This window comes from Rana temporaria, chromosome 2 (assembly GCF_905171775.1).
Source record: "Rana temporaria chromosome 2, aRanTem1.1, whole genome shotgun sequence".
In the NCBI taxonomy this organism is placed as follows: Eukaryota; Metazoa; Chordata; class Amphibia; order Anura; family Ranidae; genus Rana; species Rana temporaria.
Genome location: NC_053490.1, coordinates 504,832,447 through 504,851,990, shown reverse-complemented (window position 1 = coordinate 504,851,990; position 19,544 = coordinate 504,832,447). Strand labels below are relative to the sequence as shown.

At 45.3% G+C, this 19,544-nt stretch overlaps 2 protein-coding genes across 3 annotated transcripts in view; both read left to right on the top strand.

Moving 5' to 3' along the window:
• Window positions 1-9,325: 9,325 nt before the first annotated feature.
• On the top strand, window positions 9,326-13,345 carry DNAJC28 (DnaJ heat shock protein family (Hsp40) member C28). The gene is made up of 2 exons (XM_040338902.1): window positions 9,326-9,412; window positions 12,190-13,345. The coding sequence occupies exon 2, from the start codon at window positions 12,216-12,218 to the stop codon at window positions 13,323-13,325; it is 1,110 nt and encodes a 369-aa protein (XP_040194836.1). The 5' UTR covers window positions 9,326-9,412; window positions 12,190-12,215; the 3' UTR covers window positions 13,326-13,345.
• The window catches only part of TMEM50B (transmembrane protein 50B), a 49,521-nt gene continuing 39,304 nt past the window's right edge, over window positions 9,328-19,544 (top strand). Inside the window, exon 1 of one of the 2 annotated variants that reach the window (XM_040338904.1) lies at window positions 9,328-9,412. The gene's annotated coding sequence lies outside the window, so the exon portion shown is untranslated. Of the gene's footprint in view, window positions 9,413-19,005; window positions 19,075-19,544 lie in introns of those variants that run through there. The other variant, XM_040338903.1, reaches the window with a different exon arrangement.

Below are 19,544 nucleotides of genomic sequence, written 5' to 3'. Positions count from 1 at the left end.
TTTTCAGAAGACATAAAACGACGTTTTCCCCACACACGGTCATTTTAAATGACGTTTTCAAAAACGTCGTTTTTTTTCATCACAAAAAACGACCGTCTGTACGCGGCATTAACCTTAAAAACATTCTTTCCAGTGGGTCAATCTGATACAGCAAGGAACAACAATGCAGTGAACGACATTGGACCAATATGATATATTAATTATATGCATAGAATTAATTTCCCACATTAAAGTGGTTGTTAAGCCACTCTAATCTGTATACACCATCAGCACTGCATCCTATTGTAGTATCCCCCTCTGTGTGTGATTTATAAAAATAAATGCTGCAAATACTCAATTTCACGGCCGAGACATGACCAGCCAGCTTTCTCTTTTCCTCCTTTGAGGGATGCAGTGGGCGGAGCTGAGATTCCTCTGCTGATGTCAGTCTGGAGGTGAGGAGGAGAGAGCTGGCTGGTCATGTGATCTCAATCTCGGCTCTTACATTAGGTATTTACAGCATTTATATTTATAAATTATTCACAGAGAGGGACATTGCAATAGGAGGCAGTGCTGACGGTGTATACAGGTTAGTGTTATGAGAGCAGCAGGAGGGGGGAGGGGCAGCTCACACACAGACAGAGAGGGGAGGGGGGGACACAGGAGCATGGAGGAGAGCAGATAGCAGGCTGCGGATGACAGAGGCATGTAAACTGACCACGTGTCAGGACTCAGCAGCCATAATACATTGTGGTCAGTTTACAAGGGGTGGGGATAACTGGCAGGATCAGCCAGCTTTTTAAAGTGTTACAGGGGGCCAAATGATACAGAACAAGCACTGTGTCATATAACATGCTTTAACCACTTACTTACTGGGCACTTAAACCCTCTTCCTGCCCAGACCAATTTTCAGCTTTCGGCGCTGTTGCACTTTGAATGACAATTGCGCGGCCATACAACACTGTACTCAAATTATATTTTTATAATTTTTTTCCCCACAAATAGAGCTTTCTTTTGGTGGTATTTGATCACTTCTGTGGTTTTTATTTTTTGCGCTATAAACAAAAAAAGACAGATTTAAAAAAAAAAAACACAATATTTAAAAAAAGAAATTCTCAGTTTAGGCCGATACGTATTCTTCTTCATATTTTGGGTAAAACTAAAATCGCAATAAGCGTATATTTATTGGTTTACACAAAAGTTATAGCGCTTACAAATAGGGGATAGATTTATGAAATTTTTATTATTATTTTTTTTTTTTACTAGTAATGGCGGCGATCTGCGATTTTTGTCAGGCCTGCGATATTGCGGCGGATATATCGGACACTTTTAACACTATTATCTGACCATAAACATTTATACAGCAAACAGTGCTATAAATATGCACTGATTACTGTATAAATGTGACTGGCAGGGAAGGGGTTAACACTAGGGGGGGGCGATCTGTGTCCATATGTACAAGGGACACACCATCGGTCTCCTCTCTCCATACCAGGCACTAACGCACCTTCCCGCCCAAGCCAATTTTCAGCTTTCAGCGCTGTCGCATTTTGAATGGCAATTGTCATGCTACACTGTACCCAAACAAAATTGGCGTCCTTTTTCCCCCACAAATAGAGCTTTCTTTTGGTGGTATTTGATCACCTCTGCGATTTTTTATTTGCGCAACAACTAAAAAATGACTGAAAATGTTGAAAAAATTACGTTTTTACGTGCGCGCGGCATTAAATCCTGCAGGACATCCATAGACGTCCAGTCAGGATTTCAGAACCACTTCCCGGACATAAATTGGCTATAGGCTGGGCGGGAAGTGGTTAAAGAAGCAGGATCAATTTTTTTGGGGGTTTAACAAACACATTACATAAATGCAGACAGTATGAAAACCAACCATGATTCTGATTCAGGATGTCTAAAGTGTCATAATCCACAGCAATACAATATCAGTTTATTAAATTTTCTGGTATTATCTGACATACACCTGCTAGTTTTTTACTTGTAATATGTCACTGGCCTGCGTGCCTTGCTAACGCATTTCCTATTTAATGCGTTTCCTGTTCTGGATTGTTGTGTCCCACATTATGAAAATAATAAAAATCATTGAACGGAAGATATCAGTTTATTAAAACCCAGCCAGGTGGAGTACACACATTCACTGAAGCATGCATTGACAGGTTTAGGTTCATGGGCATTGTATACTTACTGTGGGGAGGTTTCTTTGAACAACCACAATTACAGGACCTAAGCTTGGATCTTTCCTTGGATTCATCCTCGGTCTTGTTTATTTCAAAAGGCTAGGACTCCCTGCAGGTGATCATTGTTAATTTACAGTGACAAAGCCTTGATATCTAAACACAAGAAATAGATACAGACCACTACATCCCACCCCATGGTAGCCATGCAGGGCCACCATCAGGAATTTTGGGGCCCCTTACACAGCTTCAGGCATGCCCCCCCTGGAGCAGAGAACCGGGGGGGGGGGGGCTGCCGCCAATTGAGAAGCAGGGGGGGGGGCCTTTACAAAAAAAAGAAGAAATAAAGAAATATATATATATATATATATATATATATATACATAAAAAAAATTAGAAAAAAGGGGGGTAGCCATCCGGGGCCCTGGGGACCTCTGGGCCCTTTAATAAAAAGAAAAAAGAAACCTCTGGGCCCTTATAAAAAATAAATATATAAAAAATAAATAAAAAAATAAACATTTAATAAAGATACATAAAAAAAGGGGGGTTGCGATCCGGGGCCCTGGGCCTTTTAATAATAAAAAAATATATATAAACAAAAATAAAAAAAAATTTAAAAAAGGGGGGGGGGTTGCCATTCGGGGGCCCTGGGGACCTCTGAGCCCTTTATTAATAATAATAATAATAATAATAATAATAATAAAAATATATATATATATAAAAGTAAATAAAAAAAGGGGGGTTGCCATCCGGGGCCCTGGGTGTCTCCGGACCCCTGGACCCCTTACAGGTGTACTGCCTGTACCCCCCTGATGGCGGCCCTGTAGCCACGCAAGAAGAAAAAAAGCAGTGTATGTAAATTCAATACAAAAAAAAAAAAGATTTGGCTAGCATAGAGAAGGCTGAGATTCTCTATCAAGTTATTATTGCTGTCTGTGTCCCCGCTGGGTAGATTGGCCTCTCTTTTTGTCCTGGGGACCATTCTCACTGACATAGAAAGTTAAGGAAAATCAAAAACTTTACAGTTTTCAACAGAACGAAAAGTGAGTGAAAATCCTCCAATGGGGACAAATGTTACAATAATGGATGTCTAATGCCCTGTACACACGATCGGTTCATCCGATGAAAACAGTCTGATGGATTTTTTCATCAGATATCCGATGAAGCTGACTTTCATCAGTCGTGCCTACACACCATTGGTTAAAAAAACGTTCGTGTCAGAACGCGGTGACGTAAAACACTACAACGTGCTGAGAAAAATGAAGTTCAATGCTTCGAGCGTGCGTCGACTTGATTCTGAGCATATAAATTGGAAGGGCTCTCGCGCTATCGGTGCTAAATACTATGGGGGGGGGGGGCACTGCTGCAGTTACCTGGAACCGGTCCTGGCCAGAAATGTGTGAATGAAATAGATGATGGTGACTGCGCTGTGTGAGCAGGGCCGGCGCTAGGCATAGGCAAGTCAGGCGGCTGCCTAGAGCGCCAGGGAAGGGGAGGCGGCAAAATCCTGATCCCCAGCCACTCGCTGGGGATTCGGACCATTAAAATAACTCCCGGACCGGCGTTTTTAAAAACCATGCCTTATTGGCGCCAGCCGCTAGGCTATTGGGCGGTTGCGCCTGTGGAGACACTCGCATCACCTTCACCACTCTATTGCACTTGCCAGCCCGTAGCAGCGGTAGTGAGATGAGGGGAGAGAGCATGGACAGCAGCTGGCAGTGGCCGGAAGTGCTGCACAGGGCCGGCGCTACCACTAGGCAGATTAGGCAGCCGCCTAGAGCGCACTGTCATCAAGAGCGCAACTACGGCTGCTGTGTACACGGCTTTCTGGTGTGGAGAAGACTTGCCCTTGTGTGGAGAGTCGGGTGCCAGTCCAAGAGGACTGACAAACACAAGGAGGGGGTTGGAGTGCGGAGATGGCGTGGCTCAGTCACTGGGGAAAGCAGGTGATTTTTGGTGAAGCCGCTCCGCACTGTATGGGAGTGAACTCCGCTCCCCTCCTACCGACAATACACACAGCAGCCTGGAACTAGTGTCTTCACCAGCTCCCGCCGACACTCCTCCTGAGCACTGACACACACACACTGAAGTGACTAGCTGGGGAGCCGCACACCTCTGTGTATAGGGACTGGGAGACATTAGAGGAGGAAAATACAACGACTCTGTTGTTTGAAAATGCCGCCCATTCCACACCACTGACTGCTCGCAAACTGCACTCTGTACTCACTCAGCCCGCCTCCGTTATACGATGTCCTTCAGGTCGGGATTACACACACAGAGTTCTCCTCAGCTCTTCCTTCTGATAACCCTCGAGCTCCCTCCCTGGAATGTCCCCCCTCCCCTCACATTGCACAGGTCACAGCGCGGGAGATTGGAAGCCGAGAATGTAGGTGAGTGCTTGGCCATGATACATACAGTATGCTGTTGCTGGAGCTGGTATCACTGATTAGTGCTGTGCGGTCAGTGTATTTATTTAAGTTTCTTTCTTCTGCTGGTGGTGACCACCCATAGAAAACACTGCCTACAGGTCAGGCTGCTGCCCACTAGTCCCTATGTATTCTAGTTACTGCTGATGCTAGTGCAGCTGGGGGTGCAGAATTTACTAGAACTGGGCTGTATTTTCCTCCACTTGTAGCATCTAAAAGGGGTATTTTCCTCATCTCCCTTCCACCAGCAGTCAGCAGCTGCAGTAAAAAGAAAAAAAAGCCAATCAGTTCTAGTAAATGCTGCCCTCCCTGTCCAGAGGTCTGTACACCCGCTGTGCCCATTATGAGGAGTTCACACCGTCCCTGTGCTGAGTTCCCGGGTCTGTACACCCGCTGTGCTCATTATGAGGAGTTCCCACCATCCCTGTGCTGAGTTCCCGGGTCTGTACACCCGCTGTGCTCATTATGAGGGGTTCCCACCATCCCTGTGCTGAGTTCCCGGGTCTGTACACCCGCTGGGCCCATTATGAGGAGTTCCCACCATCCCTGTACTGTGCTGAGTTCCCAGGTCTGTACACCCGCTGTGCTCATTATGAGGGGTTCCCACCATCCCTGTGCTGAGTTCCCGGGTCTGTACACCCGCTGTGCTCATTATGAGGGGTTCCCACCATCCCTGTGCTGAGTTCCCGGGTCTGTACACCCGCTGTGCTCATTATGAGGGGTTCCCACCATCCCTGTGCTGAGTTCCCGGGTCTGTACTCCCGCTGTGTCCATTATGAGGGGTTCCCACCATCCCTGTGCTGAGTACCCGGGTCTGTACACCTGCTGTCCCCATGAGGGATTCCCCAATAATGGGCACTGATGGGCACAAAGAGGTGGCACTGATAAATGGCACTGATGGAGACTTATAGATGGCACTGATAGGCGACACTAATGGGCCTGCACTGATCAACAGTGCCTTGATTATTTGTGTACGTATACCCTGTACAGGGCCGACACTACCTATAGACAAGGTAGGCAGCAGCCTACAGCGCACATTAGTCAGGGGCGCCATGCCAGACCCCTCCCCCCACAGGCTCCCACATACGCTGCATGCGTAGGGCCAGTGACTGACTCCCCCCCCCCCCTCCCCCAATGGTAGCAGTCTATAAAAAGGTGGTGTATACATGGACAGTGCAAAGGGGGTGGAGCCAAGGGGGGGGGCGGCAAAATGAGGTTTTGCCTAGGGTGTCAAAAATCCTTGCACCGGCCCTGTGTGTGAGGAAGGGTAAAGAGCAGATGCACAAGGAAGTGAGTAGCAAAAACCCACCACTGAGTATTCGCTAGAGCCAGTGAGGGTGTGAGGGTTGATTCTGAGCATGCGTGGATTTTTAACCGATGGACATGCCCACAGACGATGTTTTTTTTCTATCGGTTAGTTAACCATCAGATGATTTTAAAACAAGTTCCTAGTTTTTTAATCGATGGATAAATAACCGATGGGGCCCACACACGATCGGTTAGTCTGATGAAAATGGTCCATCAGACCTTGGACAGGAAGTGATGAGACAAGGTAACAAACAATAACGTAGCTCCCAACTATCCCCAATTTCAAAGGACTGTCCCTGATTTGGAACAATGTCCCCCTGTCCCTCATTCCTCCTTATTTGTCCCTCATTTTGGTCTGATCTATATAGTTGTATATAAAATGCACTATGTATCTTTAAAATACTGTTTCACAGTGCTAAACCTTTCATCCAATTTCTACATTTCTGTATTTGTAAATTTTAAAAGCCAATATAAAGTAATATTGGTTATATATTGTAAAGCACCTGTGGGTTTAGCTACTCTTTTTTTTTTATTCTCCTTTAAGGGGGCGTGGCAGGGGTGTGTCCTATGCTTACATACTTTTACTAAAAGGGGTCCCTCATTCCCATCTCAAAAAGTTGGGAGGTATGTAATAACCTGATAGGGGTTTTATCCATTCTCTACCCACTATATCTAAAACATAACATTATGTCTATAAGGCACTTTAAGGCTAGATTCGCTTTAGTAAACTGACTGTGAAGACCTCAGGAAAGACGTTTGTATACTTTTGGATGGCAGGATATGCTAAACACAAAGGGCCAGATCCACGTACCTGCGCGCATTTTTCCGTCCGGCGTAGCGTATCTCAGATACACTACGCCGCCGTAACTTTCAGCGTATTTTCCATATCCTGAAAGAATTTGCGCTGTAAGTTACGGCTGCGTAGTGTAACTGTGTCGGCGTAAGGGCGCGCAATTCAAATGGATGAGATGGGGGCGTGTTTTATGTTAATACGTCTTGACCCAACGTAAATGACGTTTTTTTTAACGGCGCATGCGCCGTCCGTGGGGGTATCCCAGTGCGCATGCTCCAAATTAACCCGCAACAAGCCAATGCTTTCGACGTGAACGTAATTCTAAGCAAAGCCCTATTTGCGAACATTTTACGCAAACGACATAAAATTCGACGCTGGCCCGACGTCCATACTTAACATTGAGTACGCCTCATATAGCAGGGGTAACTTTAGGCCGAAAAAAGCCTTACGGAAACGACGTAAAAAAATTCGCCAGCCGGACGTACGTTTGTGGATTGGTGTATCTAGCTAATTTGCATACTCAACGCGGAAATCGACGGAAGCGCCACCTAGCGGCCAGCGTAAATATGCACCTTAGATCCGACGGTGTACTAAGACGTACACCAGTCGGATATAGCCCAGCTTCAGGCGTATCTTGTTTTATGGATACAAAACAAAGATACGCCGGAGCAACCTAGAAGTTACGCGGCGTATCAATAGATACGCCGTCGGAACTTCTTTGTGGATCTGGCCCAAAGAATGTAGCTAATACTCAATTGAATATGTCAGCTTCCATTAATTAATCAGCCCATTAAAGTAGAAATAAGGGAATTTTTTTCATTTTGGATAGAGGAAGGGAGGGCTATAACCCCTGTTAGTCTTTTTTTTTTGCCATCCATGTCCCATTGGGGAAATTTCCCTTCACTTCCTGTCCCATAGCCAAAACAGGACCTGAGTTGTCACCAGGGTTGTGCTCTATTCCTGTTCTGGTGACACCCCAAAATTTCACATAGTCAAATCAGGAAGTGAGGAAAAATCCCTCCAAAGTGAGGGGATGAACTAATTTCCTTACTAGAGGTTTTCCCCTCTCTGGGGACAACCCAACATCTTTTTTTTACTTTCACTTTCAATGGTAATTGTAAACTTAGAGGGTGAATCTCCCTAACGGGGACACAGACAGCAATAAAATCCTGACAGGCGTTATAATCTCTCTCATCTCTATCTAAGGCCGTGTACAGACGACCAAACATGTACGATGAAAGCGGTCTGCCGGACCGTTTTCACCGTACATGTCTGGCCGGGGATTTCTGTACGATGGCTGTACTAACCATCGTACAGAAATCCGCGCGTAAACACTACGCGGGGCGTGTCCGCGGCGTCGCCGCGACGATGACGTGGCGACGTGGGCGGCCCTGCCAGTTAAATGCTTCCACGCATGCGTCGCAGACCCCGCCAGAAAGCCAGCACTGCGCTAATCACAGGCAGGGAGACATTGTCCCGATGCGCGGCTGCAGAGATCGCAAAATGTCTCACTGCCTGTGATTAGCGCAGTGCTGACTTCCTGGCAGGCTCTGCACGTGGGGTTTGCGAACACGCCGGAGCGCATCCTTAGGCTGCATTCACACCTGAGCGTAGGTTGTTCTGTCGTTTTTTCCGAAGTTTTTTTTCCGGCGTTTTGTTGCGTGTATTCATGCTTATTTGCGCGTTTGCATACAGCGTCGTCCGACGTTTTTGTACTTCGACGTTTTTTATTTTAGCCAATAGGAAAAATGATCATGTTTTCATCACTTGTTGCTATGTTGGTAGATTTTTTTTATCTTCTGCCTGGGTGAAATGTTCTATTGATTAAAGCGACAAAACGCCCGTAGAAAACGCTCGTTGTCGCGCTAGTCGCTTGAATCGAGCGTTTCCATTACTTTCTATGGGAAATACAAACGCTCAAAAACGCCCAAACCGCCCGATTCGCGTAACAAAAAAGGGTCTGGAACTTGTTTGAGCTTCAGGCGTTCGGCGTCAGGCGTTTTGGAGTGGAGATGTGAACCATCTCCATAGGGAATATTGTATTATTAGGCTGCATTCACACCTGAGCGTGTTGTCGCCTGAAGCGCGACGTTTAAAAACGCTAGAGGGGAAAAAATACATTATTCCCTATGGAGATGGTTCACATCTCCACTCCAAAACGCCTGACGCCTGAAGCTCAAACAAGTTCCGGACCCTTTTTTGTTGTGCGAATCGGGCGGTTTGGGCGTTTTTGAGCGTTTCTATTTCCCATAGAAAGTAATGGAAACGCTCAATTCAAGCGACTAGCGCGACAACGAGCGTTTTCTACGGGCGTTTTGTCGCTTTAATCAATAGAACATTTCACCCAGGCATAAGATAAATAAAATCTACCAACATAGCAACAAGTGATGAAAAGATGATCATTTTTCCTATTGGCTAAAATAAAAAACGTCGAAGTACAAAAACGTCGGACGACGCTGTATGCAAACGCACAAATAAGCATGAATACGCGCCGGAAAAAACGACCGAACGACCTACGCTCAGGTGTGAATGCAGCCTTATGACCTGATCACGTAACATAAATACGCACAAGATACGAATTTTATAAAAAGATCAGTAGAGGGCGCTGTGACATTACAATACAGAACCACATTTCCCAGAAGCTCTTGCTGCACAACAAACATGTCAGCTTGCTAGAGTGAAGGAAGGGGCTCACCTATGATTTCTGCTCTCACACGGTAGGTTTACAATGTAAAAAAACTGTAACTCTGAAATTGCAGATATTATATAGATCTTGTGCAGTCACTGCTGTGCAGACCTGGATCTGACCTGCCATTGGATGTACCCTTTCATTGCATGTCCTCCCTACCTTTGAAATGTGCCTGACTTGTTATTTGTTTATTACAGGTACTTCTATAGCGCCGTCAATTTACGCAGCGCTTCATGCTGGTAATCTTAAAGTGGAACTTCAGTAATTTTTTCATCTTTCCATCTATTAAATCCTCTGCTATTGTTGTTTTAACTTTGGATACTAAAACATTTTTTTTTTTTTGCCAGTAAATACCTTCTACAGCCCACTTCCTATTTCCTGTCTGGTCATTAGCCTAGGCTTATGACATCATGCACAACTCCCTCTCTCTCTCACTCTTGTGGGAGTTTGCCAGGAAGGGAGGGGGGATGAGTAAGAGGGCCAATGAGAGCTGCAGAGCTGAAGGTGTGCCTCTGTGTAAATTCAGGAAGTGTAAAGACAGCAGCTTTAGGAGCGCAATTAATTTTTTTATATAGCAGCAGTTAAAATGGATGCAGCCAAACTCGATGGAGGGAGATTTCTGCAGCATATTTGGCAAGTACAGTATATATAAAAAAAGTATATATAAAATAATATGCAAAGTGGTTGGAGGGAAGCTTCAGAATGGTAAAGGTGTTTTTATTACAAATTATGTGAACAGACTGTAGTTTCTCTTTAAATAATTAACAGTTTATGGTCAGCAAATGCATTTGATATTAGTGTAGAGAACACTCTGCAAAGTGCAGTGACTATGATCAACCAGAGCTAGAAACTTTTCACTCTTTATCTGTTCAAAAGAAATTGCTAAGGTTGGTCATAAAATGGTAGGCCCCTTACCTAGAACGAGCGCTAGGGAGAAATCTTCCCTAAAAAACACACAAACTCCTGCGCACTGGTGGATTGTCCGACTGTTAACCACTTAAGGACCAGACCAATATGCTGCTACATGACCCAAGGGGTTTTTACAATTCGGCACTGCGTCGCTTTAACAGACAATTGCGCGGTCGTGTGACGTGGCCCCCAAAACAAAATTGGCGTCTTTTTTTCCTCACAAATAGAGCTTTCTTTTGGTGGTATTTGATCACCTCTGCGGTTTTTTCATTTTTTGCGCTATAAACAAAAATAGAGTGACAATTTTGATAAAAATTCAATATTTTTTTACTTTTTGCTATAATAAATATCCCCAAAAAAGATATAAAAAAACATTTTTTTTCCTCAGTTTAGGCCGATACGTATTCTTCTATCTATTTTTGGTAAAAAAAAAAAAAAAACGCAATAAGCGTTTGACGATTGGTTTGTGCAAAATGTATAGCGTTTACAAAATAGGGGATAGTTTTATGGCATTTTTATTAATAATAATTTTTTTACTACTAATGGCGGCGATCAGCGTTTTTTTTTTTTTTTTTTTTGACTGCGACATTATGTCGCACACATCGGACAATTTTGACACATTTTTGAGACCATTGTCATTTTCACAGTGAAAAGTGCTATAAAAATGCACCGATTACTGTAAAAAAAATGACAATTGCAGTTTAGGAGGTAACCACTAGGGGGCACTGTAGGGGTTAAGTGTGACCTTATATGTGTTTCTAACTGTAGGGGGCGGGGCTGGATGTGTGATGTCAGTGATCGTCTTTCCCTATATCAGGGAACAGACGATCACTGCCACAATGGTTCTTCAGCTCCTGTGACCGATCGCGGGACACCGGCGTCGATCGGGTCCACGGGTCACGGAGCTTCGGACTGGGTCGCGGGCGTGCGCGACCCACAGCTGGGCACTTAAAGGGGACGTACCCTTACGTGATTGTGCCCAGGCGCGCCATTCTGCCAACGTATATTGGCATTAGGCGGTCCTTAGGTGGTTAAGCTTATCCCTTTCCCGCCGAGTGAGTTCCTCCACACCAAAATCATCCAGCCATGTCTTTAAGGAACTGGCCTTGTAAACTGGGGCACAGTCCTGCTGAAACAAAAAAAGGGCCCCAAACAGTTACCACAAGGTTGGAAGAGCACAATTGTCTAAAATGTCTTTGTACGTTGTAGAAGTAACAGTACCATTCACTGGAAACACCTAAACTCAATATTTTTCAGGCATTGCACATACTTAAAGTGGAGGTTCACCGCTAAATTGCTATTTTTACCCTTAGATGGATGCTCATTTAGTCTAGGGGAATCGGCTAGTTGTTTTAAAATCGAACCTGTACTTACCTTTTTAGAGAGCGATCTTCTCCGCCACTTCCGGGTATGGGCTGCGGGACTGGGCGTTCCTTCTTGATTGACAGTCTTCCGACAGGCTTCCGACAGGCTTCCGACGGTCGCATCCATCGGGTCACGATTTTCCGAAAGTAGCCGAACGTCAGTGCGCAGGCGCAGTATAGAGCGGCACCGACGTTCGGCTTCTTTCGGCTACTCGTGACGCGATGGATGCGACCATCGGAAGCCTTTCGGAAGCCTGTCAGAAGCCTGTCAATCAAGAAGGAACGCCCAGTCCCGAAGACCCATACCCGGAAGTGGCGGAGAAGATTGCCCTCTACAACGGAAAGTACTGCTCGGATTTTAAAACAACTAGCCCCTAGACTAAATGAGCATCCATCTAAGGGTATCTAAGGGTAAAAAAAACATTTATGGGAGAACCCCCTCTTTATGATGTTAGTAAGCTTGTACATGGCTTATGGTAGAAATACTTTTCTGTAGCTCTTTAGCCCAAATCTATTTATTTTATTATTTTAGGTTTATTTAAGAACAGAACTGCCATCATGAAAATTGTACGGGTCTTTTTGCCTCAAAATATAAAGTACCCACTCTCTGTATGTTCATGGAACCCATCCGTCTATATGTATTCAACCTACAATCCCAAGAGGAGCATCAAGGACTGTTATCAACTTCTAAATGTTCCAGAAGGGTCCTCCGCAGATGAAGTTAGGCACTCCTATAGGCTTTTGGCAAAGAAATATCATCCAGATAGCGGTGCCAACACTGCCAACGCCAACATGTTTGTGCAGATCGATGAAGCCTACAAAAACCTCCTGACACACTTGGCTCCAAAGTCAAAGACAGGACAAGCCCTTGAAGATGATGAGGAGAAGACCTCGGAGTACAAGACACCACAGCATAGGCATTACTTGAGCTATGAAGGAGTTGGTTATGGCACCCCTAGCCAGCGGCAGAGACAGTACATCCAGTTTCGTGTAGACCGAGCAACTGACCAAGTTCTGGATTTCCGAAAGAAAAAATTTGAACAGGAGTACGCAGAGAACGCAATGGTTGCAAAGGACGTCAGGCAGAGAAAAAAGGTGAAGACAACTCAAGCCATAGAACGTTTGGTAGAAGACCTGATCCAAGAGTCCATGGCAAAGGGAGACTTTGACAAACTCAGTGGCAAAGGAAAGCCCATTACCAAGTTTTCCACGTGTCCACATATTGACCCGATGACTCACAATCTCAACCGAATTCTAATAGATAACGGTTATCAGCCGGAATGGATCGTTATGCAAAAGGAGATACGAGATACGATTGATAAGCTTCGAAATGATTTGGTAGCCTCTCGTAAGAAAATAGGAGAGCTCATGACTTCTTCAAAGGAAAAGGAATGGATGGAAATCTGTAAGAATTTCAGAGAAAATCTAACAAAGCTAAACAAGAAAGTGAATGACTTTAACCTGGTTGTGCCCCTCATGAGCAGACAAATGGTCCACTTTAACGTCGATAAAGAAATTTCTCGAGCTGAGCAGGCCTACTGTGTGCTAAAAGAGGAAATGGAAGCAGCCGTTAAGATGGAAGCAAAGAAAAATGTGGACTTTAAGCAAACCAGTCCTATGGAAATCTTATTAAATTGGATAAATCAATTTAACAAAGAAAATAAATAATTATAAAAAGTTTCTAATGCTGCGTACACACGGCCGTTTTTCTTGTTCTAGGAAAAGCAAAGTTTTTCTCGAAGTGATTCTTCTCAAGCCTGCCTTGCCTACACACGATCGTGAAAAAAAAATGCTGGAGCAAAGCGCGGTGACGTACGACGGCACTGTAAAGGGGAAGTTCCATTCAGATAGCGCCACCCTTTGGGCTGCTTTTGCTGATTTCGTGTTAAGTAAAAGTTTGGTGAGAGACGGTTCGCGCTTTTCAGTCTGTTACAGCGTGATGAATGTGCCATCTCCATTACAAACGCTACTTTTACCAGAACAAGCTCTCCCGTCTCATAACTTGCTTCTGAGCATGCGTGTTTTTTTCCCATCATTCGAGCCTACACACGATCATTTTTCACGACGTGAAAAACGACGCGAAAATTTAGAGCATGTTCTAAATTTTTAATGCCCATTTTTTCACGTCGTGAAAAATGCTCTGGAGCCTACATACTATCGCTTTTAATGACATTAAAAAAAATTGGCATTTTTTCACGTCATGAAAAACGGTCGTGTGTACGCGGCATAACAATCTCTTCAGGTTGCTTTTGAGTTTTAAGCCCTCAGTTTTGGTAATTTAAGGTGCTAGCCTTTAGAGTCCGGTGATTTTTAAAGGAATCCATATACTTAAAGGAGTTGTAAAGTCAGAAGGTTTTTTATCTTTATGCATTTTATGTATTAAGATAAAAACCCTTCTGTTTTCAGTAGCCCCCTAACACTTACTCTCTCTGGGCTATTGATACACCGCGTAATTTAAAAATTCCCGCGTCGTATCTTTGTTTTGAATCCTCAAAACAAGATACAACGGCTTCTGGGTTAGATCCGACAGGTGTACGTCTTCGTACGCCTTCGGATCTAAGATGCAATACTTCGGCGTCCGCTGGGTGGCGTTTTCCTTGTCGGGTATGCAAATTAGAGATTTACGACGATCAACGAACGTACGCACGGCCGTCGCATTTTCTAACGTCGTCTGTAGTCAGCTTTTTCCGGCGTACAGTTAAAGCTGGTATTTTGCGGCGTATAGATAGAATTGCCATGTTAAGTATGGCCGTCGTTCCCGCGTCGAAATTGAAATTTTTTTTTTTTTTGCCGTAAGTCGTCCGTGAATAGGGATGGACGTAACTCACGTGTAAGTTCAAAAAATGACGTCGTTGCGACGTCATTTCGCGCAAATCACGACGCATGCGCATTTTTATTCAGCGTGGGGACGCGCTTCATTTAAATGAAACCCGCCCCCAACCCGCCCAATTTGAAATCCGCCGCCAGAAATACACTACGCCGCCGTAACTTACGGCGCGAAATCGCTGAGGATTCGAAAATGCACCAGGTAAGGTACGGGGCTCCATGTCTGAATGAACACAGGGAGCAGTGACTCAGCATGGGTGCCCCCATAGCAAGTTGCTTGCTGTGGGGGCATTGAACAGACGGGAGGGGCCAGGATCACAGAAGAGGGACCCGAGAAGAGGAAGATCTTGGCTGCTCTGTGCAAATCCACTGCAACAGAGCAGGTAAGTATAACATGTTTATTATTTTTATAGGAAAAAAAACAAGACTTTACAATCCCTTTTAAGGGCCAGTTCATACCAGACACAGTTCCGTTCAGTTCTGTGAGCATTTCTTCTGCACTAAAAATGCATACACAGGCCCAGATTCTCATACAATTACGTTGCTCCTGGGCAGCGCCGTTACACCGCCGCAGGTTTACAGGTTTAGTGCCTGATTCTCAGAACACTTACCTGTAAACTTGCGGCGGTGTATCGTAAAAGCGCTCGGCAGCAAGCCCGCCCAATTCAAATGGGGCGGGCACCATTTAAATTAAGCGCTCTCCCGCGCCGAGCGTACTGCGCATGCTCCGTCTGGTAAATTACCCGACGTGCATTGCGCTAAATGACGTCGCCCCGGCGTCATTTGCTTGGACGTTAACGTAAATGGCGTCCAGCGCCATTCACGGACATCTTACGCAAACAACGTAATTTTTTTAAATTTCGACGCGGGAACGACGGCCATACTTAACATTGGTTGCCCCTCATAATAGCAGGAGAATCTGGGCCAGAGTGTTTTCCATGTATTCCAATGGCTCTAGTTCACACCATGCAGTCAGTTTCCCAGTGCAGAAACTGACCGGAACTGACTGTATTGGTGCATAAAAAATGGAACTGCATGGTGCTGCATCTGATGTGAAATGGCCCTAAAGCTGTAATAAACCCAGAAACAAGTAGCCATATTCAGGTAGAGTTACGCCGGCGTATCAGTAGATTCCATTTAGTCTCATGTTTTAACGGCAATAACCTGACATAATATCGGTAGCATCATGAAAATGGGGCTCCGCTGTAAAATTACTTTAAAATGTATTTTTACATTTAAAATAAAACTTCTATATAATTGGAAATACACAATCTTTTGCTATCATTTGCTAAGATACATAATGTAGAAAATATACGGCTGTTCCATTGACCCCCTGAATGGTTGCTCTCCCGTTTGACCCCTCCTCCATGTTTTCCACTATCCCACCTGTGGCCCCAGGGCCAGCATGGCATACAGTTTAACATTTTTAAACTTGCCCCGTCCCGACCCCAGATCTCATATTTGAAGTGGAGTTCCACCCTGAAAAAAATGTTGTACTCCAAAAATAAAAAATAAAATACAATTTTTTTTTTACTTACCCGAAATAGCTGTTGCTATGCGGAAGTCCCAAATCTGCCTCCTCATCCTTCAACTTGCCCTGTCCCGACCCCAGATCTCATATTTAAAGTGGAGTTCCACCCTGGAAAAAAAAAAATTACTCCAAAAATCTAAAAAAAAAATAAAATGAAAATTTTTTTTTTTACTTACCTGAAATAGCTGTTGCTATGCGGAAGTCCCGAGTCATCCTCCGCGGTGGATCCTCTTCCTCCTCCGACACTCGGTTTCTTCTTGTGAATGGGGCGCGCTGCATTCTGGGAACTGTGTGTATCCCAGAAAGCAGCCGCCCCATTCACAAAGCGCCGCAGTGGAAACGGGTAGTGAAGCCGCACGGCTTCACTGCCTGTTTCCCCTACTGTGGATGGCGGCGCCTGGAGCTGCCAGGATCGAGGGATCAGCCTCGGCGGGGGCCGACATCGCTGGCGACTAGGACAGGTAAGTGTCTTTATTAAAAGTCAGCAGCTACAGTGTTAGTAGTTGCTGACTTTTAATTTATTTTATTTTTTTACCGGACATCCGCTTTAAGAGGACCTGTCGTGATTTTTCTATTACAAGGGAAGTGTACATTCCTTTTAATAGGAATACAAGTGAGCCAATTTTTATTTATTTTTTTAAAGTGTCAAAATAAAAAAAAATTAAGTAAATTAAATAAGAAAAAATATTTAAAGCGCCCCGTCCTGACGAGCTAGCGTGCAGAAGCGAACGCATATGTGAGTAGTGCCCGCATATGAAAACGGTGTTTAAACCACACATGTGAGGTATCGCCACGATCGTTGGAGTGAGAGAAATAATTCTAGCCCTAGACCTCCTCTGTAACTCAAAAGATTATCGCCATTCTACGAGCGGGCGAAACTTTGAAGTATGACGTGTTGGGTATTAATTAGAGCTGCACGATTAATCGGTAAGAATCAAAATTGCGATCTTTTTCCCTTTAGGGCTCTTTCACACGGGCGGCCCGTTTAGGTCCGCCTGCCAGTTTTTTTGGTGGACCTTAACGGGCGCTCCGTGCTCCTCTATGACATGCCCGCTGACATACGACCCGCTCCGATCCGCCAAAGTGTGACGGAGGAAAAACCTACTTTTCCATCCATCTGGCGGATCGGATCGGGTCAACACAGACAGACGGTCCGTGTTCATCCGATCCCCCCATAGGGGAGAGCGGAGAAAAGAAAGGGCGGTCCCTGCACAGTGTGCGGGGACCGCCCTGTCATCCGCCGGCTCAGCGGGGATCAACGGAAAGCGCTGGTGGAGATTCATTACTGATCCGCCCTTGTGAAAGGGGCCTTACGATCTTCAAAATGTGTCACGATCTTTCTAACAAGTGCAGAGAGTTCTCACAGCTGGAAAAACAAAATCCAGGCAGGCTGCCAAGTTTTAATACAACACAATAAAGGCCCTTTCACACGGGGCGGATCAGTAATGATCCGCCTCCGTAAGCTCAGCGGGGATCGCTCCGTAGATCCCCGCTGAGCCGTCGGATGACAGGGCGGTCCCCGCACACTGTGCAGGGACCGCCCTGTCTTTTCTCCGCTCTCCCCTACGGTCCGTGTTCATCCGATCCACAGACAGAAGAAAAAATATGGTTTTCTTCCGTCTGCAAAATCAGATCTTTGTGGAGGCGGGTGATTACGGGTGTCAGCGGATATTTATCCGCTGACACCCGCAATCACATAGGGACCAATGTATGTCCCTTTTTCATCCGCAAACGGATGGATGAAAAAGCGGACATACGGTCCGCACATGTGAAAGGGGCCTAAGTATAAACAAAGTGGGCCAGATTCAGAAAGAATTGCCTATCTTTAGGCGGGCGTAGCGTATCTCAGATACACTACGCCGCCGTAACTTAGAGCGGCAGGTCCCGTATTCAGAAAGAACTTAAGTTACGGCGGCGTAGTGTAAATGGGCCGGCGTAAGCCCGCCTAATTCAAACTAGGCTGGTAGTGGGCGTGTTGTATGTAGATGAATCGTGACCCCACGTAAATGACGCGCTTTGCGAACGGGGCATGCTCAGTATCGCGTCGAATTTTCTCCGTAAATTACGCCCGCTCAATGCTTAGTCGACGTGAACGTAACCTACGCCCAGCCCCATTCACGGACGACTTACGCAAACGACGTAAAACGTGTAAAATTCAACGCTGTTCCGACGTCCATACTTAACATTGGCTGCGCCTCATATAGCAGGGGTAACTTTACGCCGGTCAGACGTCTTACGTAAACGACGTATATTGATACGCCGGGCGAAACTACGTTTGGAAATCGGCGTATCTTACTCATTTGCATATTTTTTAATGGGAATGCCGAATGCGTCCAGCGTAACTATGCGCCCACGATACGCCGGCGTAGGCAAGTTACGTCGGACGGCTGAAACCATGTTTTCAGGCGTATCTAGCTTTCTGGATCAGCGTAAAGATGGGACGGCGCACATTTGAAATCACGGCGGCTTATCTCCTTTCTGAATCTGGCCCAGTATCTCTTCATTGTTTTATCAAAGGAAAGAACTCTGGCATGTAGATAAAGGATGTTCAACCGTTTAAAGACCAAACCTTTTCTGACATTTTGTTGCTTACAAGTAAAAAAATCATTATTTTTTTGCTAGAAAATTACTTAGAACCCCCAAACATTATTGTTTGGGGGTTCTAAGTAATTTTCCGGCAAAAAAAATATTTTAACTTTGAAATCTTAAATTGGGGCACATTCTTCCAGGGCTGAAGTGGTTAAAGTTCATAAAAAAATAAAGAAAAGGGTGAAGTGGAAAGTCACTTATTTCCTGTCAAAATCGGAGCTCCATGTCTTCGCTTCCTCGAGTTGTGTCTAATGTCTATTAAGTGTTTGTTACATTAAAGTTCATTAAAAAAAAAAAAGTGGAGGCCACATGTTTCCTGTCAAAAGTGGAGCTCCGGTCTGCAGCCAGACCGCCCCCTTGTTTTTGATTGGGCTGCGTGGAGCAGGCGATTGGAGGGAGAGGAACACGCCCCCGGACGCCGTGACGTATAGGATTGTATTGGAGAAATTCTGCCAGAGAGAACTGCAGAGGGTAAGTGAGGGACTCGTTCAGTGCTGGGCGTGGCCTGAGTGTTGCTGGGCACACGGATACCCCCATGTCCTGTGTATTCCCAGGACAGGGTCATGTGACCTGCAGGGGGGACTAGAAGTGTCAGCATGCCTGGCTGGGTGCAGTGCAGAGTATGGGGGTGGGATGGCTCATGCTGTGATTGATGTATTCCTCACTTCCTTCCATTCCAAACAATAACATTGTATCTCTGAATGGCAGTGACTACATATATACTGTATATGGCAGCTCTGTGTGTTCTAATCAGAAGACTTCTCTACAATGAAATGCTGGTTTATCCTTTATAATTTCACTGCTGATCTCCTCCAGCTTATTTCAGCCACTTCCTTCCCACATCATTGCTGGCTTGGCTTCCTGGCAGTGACAACAATGAACCGCGCGTGACACGACACGTCAGGGCTCGTAGTCTTCACCTGGAGGGCAGGGTGACAACT